Below are 14,471 nucleotides of genomic sequence, written 5' to 3'. Positions count from 1 at the left end.
TGTGAATGTTTGTTCAAATTGATCAATGTTGTCCTAGGATGCCCTTGACTTTGACCTTTTGACCAACTTTTTTAACTTTTAAAACTACAGAAATTTTTACTATGAGTACAGTTTTGAAAGCATTTTTTTTTTTTGTCAGATGACTTTTACTTGGCACATATTAAAATAGTTCATGCAACTAATCTGCTTACAATACTTTCTGGGCTCAGATGTTGAACGTGCTACGTTTTCAGGTAACCCAAACACAAAACATAAACTATATGTCTGTTGCCTTTTACCCATACATACATGCTGTAGATTGATATGACCACAAATGCCATGCCAGTAGAGCATAGGCCCTTTTGGGCCTCTTGTTAGGAGTATCTTTCAATGAGGGAGACGCCATGTTACTAGGCTAGTAAGAATAACACTCTAGTATTGATTGGATGCCAGATTTACTATTAACCAATCACATGCTGTGTAACAAAAGTCGACATGTTTAGAATGTGAATACAACGGGTCATTTTGTAGCATGTATATTCGGATCCAATCAAATTTTGGGGTTTCCCTTTTGAATCGAATTGGTGAGTTTAAAACCGTTTTTTTCAATGCATCGGAGCAAATCGTTGCACCTCTATTGGGAAATAGCTGAATTTTGGCATCTGCTAAAGAGGATGAAAAGTTCTGCAAACTGTATTATTTGTCTATGTGCATTGTACAAGATCCTGGTATTATGCAATAGATTAAAAACAGAAACCATTTTAAGTTGGTCTATGTGTAGTATTTCGACTAAACTATAATTCCATGCTAATATGCTAGAAATACTCTTTCTTTTGTTTCTTGGTTTTCAAAAAGGAGGAAAATAAATCTGATCATCAATTCTTGAAAGGAATGGTACCAAATGCAAATTGGTAGTTAATTGAATGTTTTAGAATGTTGTGATGGCGGATGCGGGGGACTACAGATGCCAGGCGAGTAACAAGTTTGCCAAGGACGTAACCTCCTCTATCTGCAAAATGCAGATACGAAGTAAGAAATTTAAGTGCTCTGTTATGTATTACAGTGCTTTAAATATTTACCAGACTGAGCTGGTATAATGTTTTTGTGGCTGTCTCCAAATCTAAATTTGAGAGCTTTCAAATGATTTTTAGCCGAAAGGAATTTAGGTTTGCCTTTCCATAAATGTCTAATTTCAAATATTTGTTTGAAAACTTAAGTATATAAAAACCAAAGAGGAAGAGAAGTTTAATCCTAAAAGATACCATCAAGTAAATATTCAATACATTGATTTGTGTGTTGCTATATTTTATTTTTGAATCCTGAAGTATGGCTGTGAAAGAGTTTGAGTGAGATTCTTCTTTATTAGTAACTTGTTTGAAAACAAAAGTTATGGTATTGTGACAGCCTTGGTTTTGCCTTAGGTGTCAGGGTTGTGGGCAAACCTTTACCTTGAAAATAATTTTATAAAATTTGGTTCACATTTTGCCAGAGATAAAACACTGCTGAATCAAGGTCCATAACTTTGTCTTTAATATTTATAGGATTGAGACAAACATTGGGCCATTTGGCCCACATCCAGTGCTCTTAGTAATGAGTTCATTTCAAATAAGGCTGCATATTTATTCTGTAGGAAAGACTCGTATTGAGCAATATCCAATGGATCTGGAAGTAGGAGCTGGCCGGGATGCCAAGTTCACATGTTCTGGCTCCACTGACTTTGATGAGGCAGGAAATATGTTAGTGTACTGGGAGAAAGATGGGAAACAAATGTCCACCAATGAGCACAGGATGACCCAGAACTTCCAGGACAACTCACTGACCATCGCTGGCGCCATTGTGAGAGATTCTGGGGTTTACACTTGTGTCATTACCAATGGCCTTGATGAGGACAGGGCATTTGCTTTCTTGACTGTTAAAGGTAATTAACAGATATAAACTAAATGTTCAAATATCTAATATCATTAGTTACAGTACCTGAATTTAATTTACTTGCACTTTTTTAACAAGGAGGATTCTTGTGCTGTATTAAGTTGTATCTTCATTGGAAAAGAGAAAAGGAGATATACTTGATCCAAATGTTTATGATGGTCATAGATTCATGCATTAATATTACACATTACTGAAAGTCATATTATGTTTATGATGGTCAGTGATTCAATCATTAATATTATACGCTATTGACGGTCATATGTTTATGCTGGTCATCATTTAATGCATTAATATTACACACTACTGAAGGCATTAAAGGTATTATATGGATCGAGGTGTTAGCCAAGGTCTGTCTGCATTAAGGGGCTGATTTGCCAGACTTTTAAATGCAGTATGGCCCAAAGTAGTGTGTAAGACCACTTGTATTTTAAGAACATCTGTTGTCCTATTCCCGCAGTTTTCTGCCTACATTTTTATATTTAAGAAAAAATTAAAAAGTTATGTATTGAAAATTTTAAAATTCAATCAAGGAGTCTTTGATCAATCAAATTCTTTTAATTGATTGTGGACAGTAAAATTAGTTTGCACATTGCATGCACTTACTTTGTACATGACTGTAAGAGTCCTTTGAATTTTGTATAATTTCCTGTCACATTAAAATTTCAGTATAGAAATGTGCAATCACATCAATGTTTTTGTTTTAAGATTTCATCAGTTGAATAGTCGAAATGCTGCACTGAACAGTTTAATTGTATTTATTGTTTAAGAGGCCCTTACGATTTTGATGTGACCACTGCTCTATATTTCCTGTTACGGACTGATTGCTTATATTAACAGATGGTTTTACAATGTAAAAGGTCTTTATATTTTCCTCAACTAATTTAGAAGTTTTGACCATTTCATAATGAAGCATTTTTTGCAATTTCAGATCGACCTGACCCTCCATCCAGTGTGGAGATTGACCGTTGTCGAGAGAAGAAGGCGGACATCAAGTGGGTGAAGGGTATCGAGAACAATGCCCCAGTCATCCACTTTATTGTCCAGTACAACACAACCTTCAACCCGGACCAGTGGGTCTCTGTGGAAACAGTGGACTACACACAAAACACAGCCACCATCTCACTCAGTCCCTATGCCAACTACACATTCCGGGTGATCGCAACCAACAAAATTGGTGCCAGTACTCCCAGCTACCACACCCCCACTGTGTGTAAAACCAACCCAGAGGCTCCAAACAAGAACCCACAGAATGTCAGGTCCATAGGAGACAGGAAGGGATTCCTAAAGATTGAATGGATTGTAAGCTGTTGGACATAATAGTGTATTTGTGTCGCCCGAAAAGACAACATATAGGGGTTACTTTTGTCGGTGGCGGCGTCGGCGGCGTCCGGGTCCCATTTTCGCTTGTCTAGGGTATATCTCCTAAACTATTAGTGGAATCAACGTGAAATTTCATATGTAGATAGATCTAATTGAGGGCAAGTGTAGTGCACAAGAACTGTTACTCTTGCTTCCATATTTTTAGAGTTATTGTCCTTTGTTATTTTTCATGCTTAAAGTTTTGTCCGCGACATATCTTGTAGAATATAAGAGTTATCAACTTGAAACTTCATATGTAGATAGATCTCATGTAGGGCCAGTGCAGTGCACAATAACAGTAACTCTTGCTTTTTTAGTTTTAAAGTTATTGCCCTTTGTTAATTTTCATGCTTAAAGTTTTGTCCGGGGCATATCTTGAAGAATATAAGAGGTATCAACTTGAAACTTCATAGCTAGATAGATCTAATTGAGGGCAAGTGCACAAGAACCGTTACTCTTGCTGCCATATTTTTAGAGTTATTGCCCTTTGTTAATTTTCTTGCTTAGGTTTTGTCCGTGGCATATCTCGTAAACTATAGGAGGTATCAACCTGAAACTTATTCCGTAGGTATATCTGATTGAGGGAAAGTGCAGTGCACAAAAACCGTAACTCTTGCATCTATATGTTTAGAGTTATTGCCCTTTGTTAATTTTCATGCTTAAAGTTTTGTCCGGGGCATACCTTAAAGAATATAAGAGGTATCAACTTGAAACTTCATAGCTAGATAGATCTCATTGAGGGCAAGTGCAGCGCACAAGAACCATTACTCTTGCTGCCATATTTTTAGAGTTATTGCCCTTTGTTAATTTTCTTGCTTAGGTTTTGTCCGTGGCATATCTCGTAAACTATCAAATGCCACCTACACTTGAAAGTTAAATGGCAACATCATTGTCTGTAAATGAATAAAATGCCAGTCTAACAGCTATAATGTCGACAGTAAATAATTTGTCAGGCTACACATCTGACTCGCGGAGTTCTAGTTATAATTTCTGAAGATTGTATATGTCTTGTAAAGTGGGTTTTAAAGGATGGTACTCTAATAAAAGTGTTATTCATTGTTTAACCATCATTTGCACCAATGACATTCCTGTTGGTTTAAGATAAAAAATATGTAACATTAAGATTTTTAAACATTTTTTGAGGGTATGGGTTATAAATATGGTTTGAAATGAAGTTCTTGTAAATAAGAAGACGTAATAAGAATTGTCATATCAGTATATTTTTTTTGTGTGTAAAATATTGCAGAGTTTATTTGTAGAACAATTTTATGTCTTGTTGAATTATTCAATACAGTGAAGTTACACTTCATGAGGAAAAAAAATTCACATTGCAGGTATAATTGATAAACTAGAGATTTCATGCAATTTCTATTCCCCTAGCCAATGAACCTTCTAGAACACAATGGCCCCGGCTTCAAGTACCAGGTGACCGTACGACAACGTGGCAGCATTGCGCAGGGAACCACCTATAATGTGGATAACTGGATGAACAACACACTGGAACACATGGCAACAGACCCTTACTTCCCGTATGCAGTAAGGGTCCAGGCTAAAAACAGCATTGGAGATTCCACCACAGAGGCACAGGAAAAGACTCTGTATTCTTATGAAGATGGTAAGTTTTGCCACTTTATGTTTGGATCTATGGGCACTTGATCCATCTACTAGCTGCATTGTTGAAATTATTATAGGTACTTCTTGAAAATTTTAACTTTTTAAACCAAAAGTAAACTTGGAATGTAAATGAAGTTAGGTTTTGCAATATCATTGTTAAGAGTATATCTATATATTACAATGTACTTATTTACATGGTAGTGTTGAGACATTTAGTGATACCTTACCTTAACACTGCATCTATGTTGTTAAGTACCTGGAGCGATAGTGAAGAATGTGGAGGTGTCCGATATCTCTGCATCGACAGTCAAGCTGACCTGGACCTGGGACAAAATCTGGCTTGAGGAATCTGGAGCCATCGCACAGATACATGGAGAGTTCAGGGCTTTCAAGGTAAGGGGATTGAGATAACTGCTCATTGCCTTTTGGTGGCTTTAATGGTCATTTTATTAAAGTTACTTTTTCATTTAAATGAATATGCAGAATTTGAATGTTTTGATACATATAAAGGAATACTTTTAGCAATTGTCATTTCAAGATCATACATTCACAAAAGTCCTATTTAAAAGGTTTTTCCAACTGAAAAATCTTTCAAACTGATTTGAAACTCTCAGCTACCATCTCACTTTACTCACTAACCAGGTTCAGTTTTGGCGAGTAGACGAGAAAATGAGCACGTTCCAGGAGAGAGAGGTGTCATGGGTTGAGGTCCTGCCCAAGGAAGTCCCTGCGGGTAGTCAGTCCATAAAGTCCAGCTACATTATGCGTAACTTGCCCCAGAATGCAGCCATCAGCCTCCAGATCTGTGTTACCAACAACTTCTATGTTGGCCGACCTTCAGATCCGATAACTTTTACAACTTATGAAGGAGGTTTGTGTTGTGTTGTTACGGCATATGACATTATCGTATTTAGGCCTTGGTTATTGACTATCTAATACATAAAGTGCTAAAAGTTTTCAAAGTCAAATGAGTGTCTTATCTAGGAATTACTTTGTATGTATGATTTTTCAGTGCCTGGCCCAGTGAACATGCTGGAGGCGAGAATCCGGAGCAGTAACTCTTTCACCCTGGTGTGGTTGCCTCCCCTAAATGAAGACAGAAATGGCATCATCAGGGGATATGACATCGCCTACCAGACTGGTTAGATTTGGCATAAGGATCAGAAAATCAATGTATTAATTACAAGTAAAGCATACATTAAATTGACGTAATAAGGTTCTTTTCAATAATGAACACTATGGTCTATCTTTCTTCTAGTTGATGGCCTAGCCCTTGGCTCCCTACATGACCGCAGTGAACAGATAAATGACCCCAATTCTGTGAGTGCGGTGCTGAGTGGTCTCTTGCCCAACATGAAGTATCGGATACACGTGTATGCACGCACACAGTTTGGACGTGGAGAGGGATCATTTATTGAGGCTTCAACAACTGAAAAGGCTGGTGAGTTCAACATATTCATGCCAAATATTCTTTGTAAATGTTTGAATATGATTGATGTTCTATAAAGTTTTTTTTTATCAGGATTATCATCAGATCTAACATATTCACTTCGTGTCACAAGTATGGTCCATACTACTGTCTTACCTGTTTTAAACAGGATTCTCTGAGAAGCAACAATAATGCAACATATGACAGTTGTCCTCTTAATCAAGGTTTTGTCTGCCAGATGGGTGGCTGGTTGGTGTGAAAGTGTAACCCAACTGAGTGTCCTTTATGTTTATCTTTTGTAAAAAAAACAGACGTTTCGATAAGGTGATAATTTGATCCAGATTTTTTTTTTCTTTTAGATATGATCTATAGTGTATGCATATATTTTATGACGTCTACATATGAGTTAATAATCTGAAATCATGATAAATTTTGTCTTGCAAGCAGAGAAGTAAATTGTTATTCTAAAGAAGTGGACATGTGTCATGGGTATACAGCCATTATTAACCTACCTACTCATAGAAGCATGAACTTATTTTACTTTTAAGTCATTGAATCATATTAGTAAAACATTTTTAATAAATGTTTTGCAAATATGATTAATTGACTTAAATGTAAACCATTCAGTTTTTTTATTGGTTTACCAAAATTTCTTATGATATCAAGCTTTTCAGTAGATTTTTGTTGGTCACTGGTTAAACAAGTAGAGAGTTAAGTGTTGGATAACTAGCGTTCTAAAATTAGACACTGTAATGGAGTAGATGTCAAGAGTCAGGAAATGTGTGATGAATTTCAACTGAGGCTGTTACAGTGTGCCAGAATGGCTCCCTGATATCAAAGATAAGAGTCCGCAGCCGTGTTTAAGTTAGATGTTTCTTTGATATTGAGAATATATCTCTATAAAATATTACAGGAGTACTTATAATCATTCAAATACAAAAACTGATTAAATATTCAAAAATAAAAAAATATGCCTAGCGAACTTTTAAAACTAAAATAAGTAAGTCAATAAATTTTGTAATGAATGACAACAAAAGTTTCTATTCATATCAAAGATACTTATTTGATTATTTACAGTGCTAAATACATAAACATGTAAACAACACTCACTTTTGACGCTTTTCAGTTATGACGTCGGAGCAAAAGTTATTACATGAGTTATTTATCAAAAATATTTAATGACATTATTTCATGCTGACGAAATATGATTTATGATATAAGACATTTTTATGACATTTATATATCATATAAATGCCAGGTTAGGGGGGGGGGGTGTCCTTTAAAACAGGTGGCAAGATGACCATTTTATTCTGTTTATATACATTAAAATGTATAATACATTAGATGTCCTATTGGATGCACCAGGTACACATCTTTTTGGAAACCCTGCATATTAAGTAATAATTTTTCCCCATCTATCAAACTTTTTTTTAAGTGTCTTCAAAATGATCAGTATAGTCATACATATCAAATATTGACTACAATTACCCTTCATCTTGACGGTAGGCGGAAGTGAAAGCCTGCGACTGACCATTTAGTTTTTTATCTACATCATTATATTTTTTACATGCTTCAGCTATTGGCACGCCCAAGTTTGAGATCTACAATGTACATGAGAACAGTTTCAATGTGACCTGGGTCCCAGATGCCTACTTTGGCAAACACATTGTGCACTACGTGGAGTACAGGAAGGAAGGTAAAACAAGTCATAGTAGTCATGAAAACCAGTACAAAGTTATTAAGGACAGCATATTAACAAGCCCTATTTTCTGGAACATATTTAAGTCATTTTTTTAGGATAAAGCTAAGTAAACTACTTTTGGTTTGGTAATGTCTGTTTATTCAATCCAAATATCTAAGATATTTGGCTACATGTATTACACGTTTGTGGCAACATTTTGCGAGAAAACATGTCCTCAGATGATTAGATGATCTCTAATTAATCCAGACTATATATCAATCATATATCAATCTATATAACAACTACATTTTATGTTATTTCATGTTGTTAGAGTCATAAATTTATAATATTAGCTAAAATTCTAAAATTTCATCACCAATTTTTAAGCTCTATGTTTACCTACCAACTTTTACTTATTTGACTTACCCTATTTCTCCAACCTTATTTACCTGTTGGTCTTTTTTGGTGACCTACCCTACTCTAACAACTTTTACAGAAGTTACCTGTGCTTTTTCAGGGCATTCTGACTGGCAGAGGTCTACAGATGAGATCATCAACAACTACAAGGCCATTAATGGACTTGAACGGGGCACATACTACGAGGTCAGGGTCACAGCTTATGATGGCTTGTACAGGGCCAGCAGCGAGGTTCAGAACGTTGGAACTGTAGGCTTTGGTAATGATTTAGATTAGTGTCTGCTGGGCCTTTGCTTTGTGCCTTTTAAATCATAAAACCATGTTTGGGCTACTAGGCATGTCCCTGTAGTTTTCATTTTATCATTACAACTTTCTTATACTGATTTATGAAGTTTTTGTTCAATAAATTAAAACATCAACTATGTATTGGAACCTAAATAACTTCAGAAATTATTATGACATTTTCTGTTACGATTTCTGTTCCATAGTTGTATGATTTTAAAATGGATATCCCAAGGCTCTAGGATAGTTGTACTGTTAGGTTCACTTAAGTGTACTTCTGTTCTTGGATAGTTATACAATCAGGTTCAATTAAGTGTTCTTCGGTTCTTGGATAGTTATACAATCAGGTTCAATTAAGTGTTCTTCGGTTCTTGGATAGTTATACAATCAGGTTCAATTAAGTGTTCTTCGGTTCTTGGATAGTTATACAATCAGGTTCAATTAAGTGTTCTTCGGTTCTTGGATAGTTATACAATCAGGTTCAATTAAGTGTTCTTCGGTTCTTGGATAGTTATACAATCAGGTTCAATTAAGTTTACTTCGGTTCTAGGATAATAATAGTCCGGTTCAATTACATGTACTTAGGTTTTAGTATAATTGTACAGTCAGGTTCAATTAAGGGTACGGTACTTAAAGCTGCACTCTCACAGATTGAACATTTTGACAACTTTTTTTTTTGTCTTGGAACGAGCCAATTTTTGCGAAAATCCATGGAAACCAGTTATATAAGACTGCTGACAAAAAATAGTTCGCAGATTTTTATATTTAAGTTCAAAAATGGATGTTTTATGCATTTTTCTTAAACCGTTAGTAACAGTTTAAGCCATCGAACGGAAATATGAAAATCTACGATCTGATTTTTTGTCAGCAATTTAATATCATTGGTTTGCAGATATTTACACAAAAAATTGCTTTTTCCAAGACAAAAAATAAAAAAAAGTTGTAAAAATGATATCTGTGAGAGTGCAGCTTTAAGCTTTAGGATATTTACAGAGTCAGGTTCAATTAAGTGTACTTAGATTGTTGGAAAGTTATACAGTCAGGTTTAATAAAGTGTGTTGATTACAGTATAATAAAACTGTTAATATATAAGATGAAAAAATATCTAAAGATATCTAGCCGTACATTCATTGTGATATTACCCTTTCAGCTGCTGCCCGGGCCATTGGGTCCAATTATGGTTGGTTTATTGGCATACTGGTGGCTGGAGTGCTGTTAATTGGAGCAGCTGTGTGGATCTACCTTATGCATCGCTGGAGAAAACAGGACCCGCGGGTGCAAGAGAAACCCAAAACTCCAAGGGATGCAAAAGGTAAGAGGAAGACCACTTTCCATACATATGAGACCACTATCAATGCATATGAGACCACTTTCCATACATATGAGACCACTATCAATGCATATTATGAGACCACTTTCCATACATATGAGACCACTTTCCATACATATGAGACCACTTTCTATACATATGAGACCACAATCAATGCATATGAGATCACTATCTATACATATGAGACCACTTTCCATACATATGAGACCACTAACAATGCATATGAGACCACTTTCCATACATATGAGACCACTAACAATGCATATGAGACCACTATCAATGCATATGAGACCACTTTCCATACATATGAGACCACTTTCTATACATATGAGACCACTATCAATGCATATGAGATCACTATCTATACATATGAGACCACTAGCCATACATATGAGACCACTTTCCATACATATGAGACCACTTTCTATACATATGAGACCACTATCAATGCATATGAGATCACTATCTATACATATGAGACCACTTTCCATACATATGAGACCACTAACAATGCATATGAGACCACTTTCCATACATATGAGACCACTAACAATGCATATGAGACCACTATCCATGCATATGAGACCACTTTCCATACATATGAGACCACTTTCTATACATATGAGACCACTATCAATGCATATGAGATCACTGTCTATACATATGAGACCACTTTCCATACATATGAGATCACTATCAATGCATATGAGACCACTTTCCATACATATGAGACCACTAACAATGCATATGAGACCACTATCCATGCATATGAGACCACTTTCCATACATATGAGACCACTATCAATGTATATGAGACCACTTTCCATACATATGAGACCACTATCAATGCATATGAGACCACTTTCCATACATATGAGACCACTAACAATGCATATGAGACCACTATCAATGCATATGAGACCACTTTCCATTTATATGAGACCACTATCAATGCATATGAGACCACTTTCCATACATATGAGACCACTATCAATGCATACAAGACAACTTTCCATACATATGAGACCACTATCAATGCATATGAGACCACTTTCCATACATATGAGACCACTAGCCATACATATGAGACCACTATCAATGCATATGAGACCACTTTCCATACATATGAGACCACTATCAATGCATATGAGATCACTATCTATACATATGAGACCACTTTCTATACATATGAGACCACTAGCCATACATATGAGACCACTAGCCATACATATGAGACCACTTTCCATACATATGAGACCACTTTCTATACATATGAGACCACTATCAATGCATATGAGATCACTATCTATACATATGAGACCACTTTCCATACATATGAGACCACTAACAATGCATATGAGACCACTTTCCATACATATGAGACCACTAACAATGCATATGAGACCACTATCAATGCATATGAGACCACTTTCCATACATATGAGATCACTATCTATACATATGAGACCACTATCAATGCATATGAGATCACTATCTATACATATGAGACCACTTTCCATACATATGAGACCACTAACAATGCATATGAGACCACTTTCCATACATATGAGACCACTAACAATGCATATGAGACCACTATCAATGCATATGAGACCACTTTCCATACATTTGAGACCACTATCAATGCAAATGAGACCACTTTCCATACATATGAGACCACTTTCTATACATATGAGACCACTATCAATGCATATGAGATCACTATCTATACATATGAGACCACTAGCCATACATATGAGACCACTTTCCATACATATGAGACCACTTTCTATACATATGAGACCACTATCAATGCATATGAGACCACTTTCCATACATATGAGACCACTAGCCATACATATGAGACCACTATCAGTGCATATGAGACCACTTTCCATACATATGAGACCACTATCAATGCATATGAGATCACTATCTATTCATATGAGACCACTTTCTATACATATGAGACCACTAGCCATACATATGAGACCACTTTCCATACATATGAGACCACTATCAATGCATATGAGACCACTTTCCATACATATGAGACCACTATCAATGCATATGAGACCACTATCCATACATATGAGACCACTATCAATGCATATGATACCACTATCCATACATATGAGACCACTATCATTGCATATGAGACCACTTTCCATACATATGAGACCACTATCTATACATATGAGACCACTATTTATACATATGAGACCACTTTCCATACATATGAGATCACTATATATACATATGAGACCACTTTCCATACATATGACACCACTATCTATACATATGAGACCATTATCCTTTCATATGACACCACTTTCCTTACATATGAGGCTTATTTCCATGCATATGCACTTAAAGAGCTGCTGTACCACTGACCTTTTCTAAATAACCATGATAGAAGCAATCTCCAGTGTTCTTACATTTCTTTTCCAAGCTCAAAGTTATGCATTTTACGGTATCTGGTAATAAATAGTAAATAGAATAAAAAAATATGATTTTTCTTATTGTTCATTTACTGTTGGCAATAATATAACTGAACTACTATTATGTAAAACATTTTTTTCTTATTCAGCGTTGTGTTTATAAACTTATTGCAATGTGTTTATAAGCTTATTTTGTCTATCTTGTATTATATACATTTTCAATTTCTATTTCTAGCCAAGAAGTCTGAGCATGAAAAAATGTACCCTGATAGCGATGAGGATTATGATAGGTAAGATTGTTGATATGAAAGTCACCTACTAATTCAACAATATCTGATATTACTTCAATGCTGTAGAGTGTCCATGTGATAGTCACCTACCAATTTAACAATATATGATATGACTTGGATGCTGGAGATTATTTTTGTGAAATTCACCTACCAATTCAGCAATATATGATATGACTTGGATGCTGGAGATTATTTTTGTGAAATTCACCTACCAATTCAGCAATATATGATATGACTTGGATGCTGGAGATTATTTTTGTGAAATTCACCTACCAATTCAACAATATATGATATGACTTGGATGCTGTAGATTATCTTTGTGAAATTCAACTACCAATTCAACAATATCTTATTTGACTTGGATGCTGTAGATTATCTTTGTGAAATTCACCTACCAATTCAACAATATCTGATTTGACTTGGATGCTGTAGATTATCTTTGTGAAATTCACCTACCAATTCAGCAATATCTGATATGACTTGGATGCTGTAGATTATCTTTGTGAAATTCACCTACCAATTCAACAATATCTGATTTGACTTGGATGCTGTAGATTATCTTTGTGAAATTCACCTACCAATTCAGCAATATATGATATGACTTGGATGCTGTAGATTATCTTTGTGAAATTCACCTACCAATTCAACAATATCTGATTTGACTTGGATGCTGTAGATTATCTTTGTGAAATTCACCTACCAATTCAACAATATCTGATTTGACTTGGATGCTGTAGATTATCTTTGTGAAATTCACCTACCAATTCAGCAATATCTGATATGACTTGGATGCTGTAGATTATCTTTGTGAAATTCACCTACCAATTCAACAATATCTGATTTGACTTGGATGCTGTAGATTATCTTTGTGACATTCACCTACCAATTCAGCAATATATGATATGACTTGGATGCTGTAGATCGTTTTAATATCGCAACGTTCTTTTTTTATAATTTTTATATATTTGCCAGTTTCCCAAGGTTCAGATTGTGACATCATTATTTATTTTAATCATTTGTGAATTATCACAATAATTAAAGGGACTTCACCACAGATTTTATGTTGCCACCCTTGGTTCAAGTTTAAGGTCACAAAAAGAGATCAAAATCCCAGAAATGTATATCCCATATTGAGAAGATTTTTAGAGTGCATGTTGCAATCAGATTGGTTCAAGGTCAAGGTCATGCTTAGAGGTCAAAGGCCATATGACTATATCATGGAAAAATAGAGCATTTTCTCTTATATTTTTTTTATAATTATTAACTATATGGCCTAACTAAAACTATTGCTGTTTTATCAGTTACAAACATTTGGTTCACATTTCACACATCCTTTTTTTTAGTATTATTGCCCTAATAACGTGAAAATCACTTTAAACCATCACAATAAAACAAACAACGTAAAACATGCTACAGGAATCTTAATTAAAGGAAAGAATGTCCAGAAATAAGGTTTAAAGAGCTCTTCCAATAATAGAATTCATGTTGAGACCAACCTTCAGTTGTTCATGAGGTATTTACCGTGGACTCTCATGATGTTAGAGTGATCTATTTTGAGTAAAGCATGTCATTAAAATTCATGTAAATTTATCCAACACTCTTATTTCAAACAACTTTTATTTCTTTTTTAGAAAAAGATACAAGGAAGATCAGTAAGTGTTCCATTCATATTCTGTTTTCTTTGTTTACTAACACTCTTATGTAAATATGTATCAAAACA

The 14,471-nt window shown here is 35.1% G+C and overlaps 1 protein-coding gene across 1 annotated transcript in view; it reads left to right on the top strand.

Moving 5' to 3' along the window:
• Positions 1 to 14,471, top strand: part of LOC128217332 (neuroglian-like) — a 35,827-nt gene that overhangs the window by 17,542 nt on the left and 3,814 nt on the right. The window contains exons 12-24 of the mRNA XM_052924420.1: positions 912 to 1,008; positions 1,610 to 1,897; positions 2,837 to 3,207; positions 4,648 to 4,882; positions 5,135 to 5,274; positions 5,524 to 5,752; positions 5,894 to 6,022; positions 6,140 to 6,322; positions 7,887 to 8,006; positions 8,509 to 8,667; positions 9,841 to 10,002; positions 12,697 to 12,751; positions 14,383 to 14,403. Of these exons, the coding sequence (XP_052780380.1) occupies positions 912 to 1,008; positions 1,610 to 1,897; positions 2,837 to 3,207; positions 4,648 to 4,882; positions 5,135 to 5,274; positions 5,524 to 5,752; positions 5,894 to 6,022; positions 6,140 to 6,322; positions 7,887 to 8,006; positions 8,509 to 8,667; positions 9,841 to 10,002; positions 12,697 to 12,751; positions 14,383 to 14,403 (2,189 nt within the window). The remainder of the gene's footprint in view (positions 1 to 911; positions 1,009 to 1,609; positions 1,898 to 2,836; positions 3,208 to 4,647; positions 4,883 to 5,134; positions 5,275 to 5,523; positions 5,753 to 5,893; positions 6,023 to 6,139; positions 6,323 to 7,886; positions 8,007 to 8,508; positions 8,668 to 9,840; positions 10,003 to 12,696; positions 12,752 to 14,382; positions 14,404 to 14,471) is intronic.

The sequence above is a fragment of the Mya arenaria genome, chromosome 14 (assembly GCF_026914265.1).
Source record: "Mya arenaria isolate MELC-2E11 chromosome 14, ASM2691426v1".
Classification (NCBI taxonomy): Eukaryota; Metazoa; Mollusca; class Bivalvia; order Myida; family Myidae; genus Mya; species Mya arenaria.
Note: the sequence above shows the minus strand (reverse complement) of the source record. Positions and strands in the feature narration are given on the sequence as shown.